This window comes from Crocuta crocuta, unplaced genomic scaffold, assembly GCF_008692635.1.
Source record: "Crocuta crocuta isolate KB4526 unplaced genomic scaffold, BGI_CrCroc_1.0 scaffold327, whole genome shotgun sequence".
Taxonomy (NCBI): Eukaryota; Metazoa; Chordata; class Mammalia; order Carnivora; family Hyaenidae; genus Crocuta; species Crocuta crocuta.
In genome coordinates this window covers 847,271-847,642 of record NW_027529176.1, presented here as the reverse complement: position 1 = coordinate 847,642, position 372 = coordinate 847,271, and the positions used below count along the sequence as shown (strand labels likewise).

The 372-nt window shown below is 65.9% G+C and overlaps 1 protein-coding gene across 1 annotated transcript in view; it reads right to left on the bottom strand.

The window, feature by feature from the left end:
* The window catches only part of LOC144226670 (plectin-like), a 34,930-nt gene that overhangs the window by 22,372 nt on the left and 12,186 nt on the right, over window positions 1-372 (bottom strand). Inside the window, 1 exon segment of the mRNA XM_077758131.1 lies at window positions 12-101. Coding sequence (XP_077614257.1) covers window positions 12-101 — 90 coding nt within the window.

Here is a 372-nt window from a genome sequence, read left to right as displayed (position 1 = left end):
GGCCCACCCACCAGGCTGTCCCCCGAGAGGACCTCCAGCAGGGAGATGAGGTTGTGGCCATCCCGGAGGTCTTCGTACAGGTCGCTGATGTGTCTCTGGGCCTGTGGGGGCAGAGGAATCAGGCTGGCCGCACGGCCCCAGCAGGGGGGACAGGCACGGACCCCCAAACATGCCCCGCCCCCACGGAGGCACCTACCTCTGCCCTCCAGTGCTACCAGGAGAGCAGGAGAGCCCGGAGGAGGAGGAGGGGGAGGAGGGGGAGAGACAGGAGGCAGGAGCAGCGTGGGGGAGGGCAGGGAAGGGACAGAAAATAACAGGTTTCAGAAATGAAAGGTGAGCTCCCAGGCCAACGATGGGGGCAGCCCGTGTTCT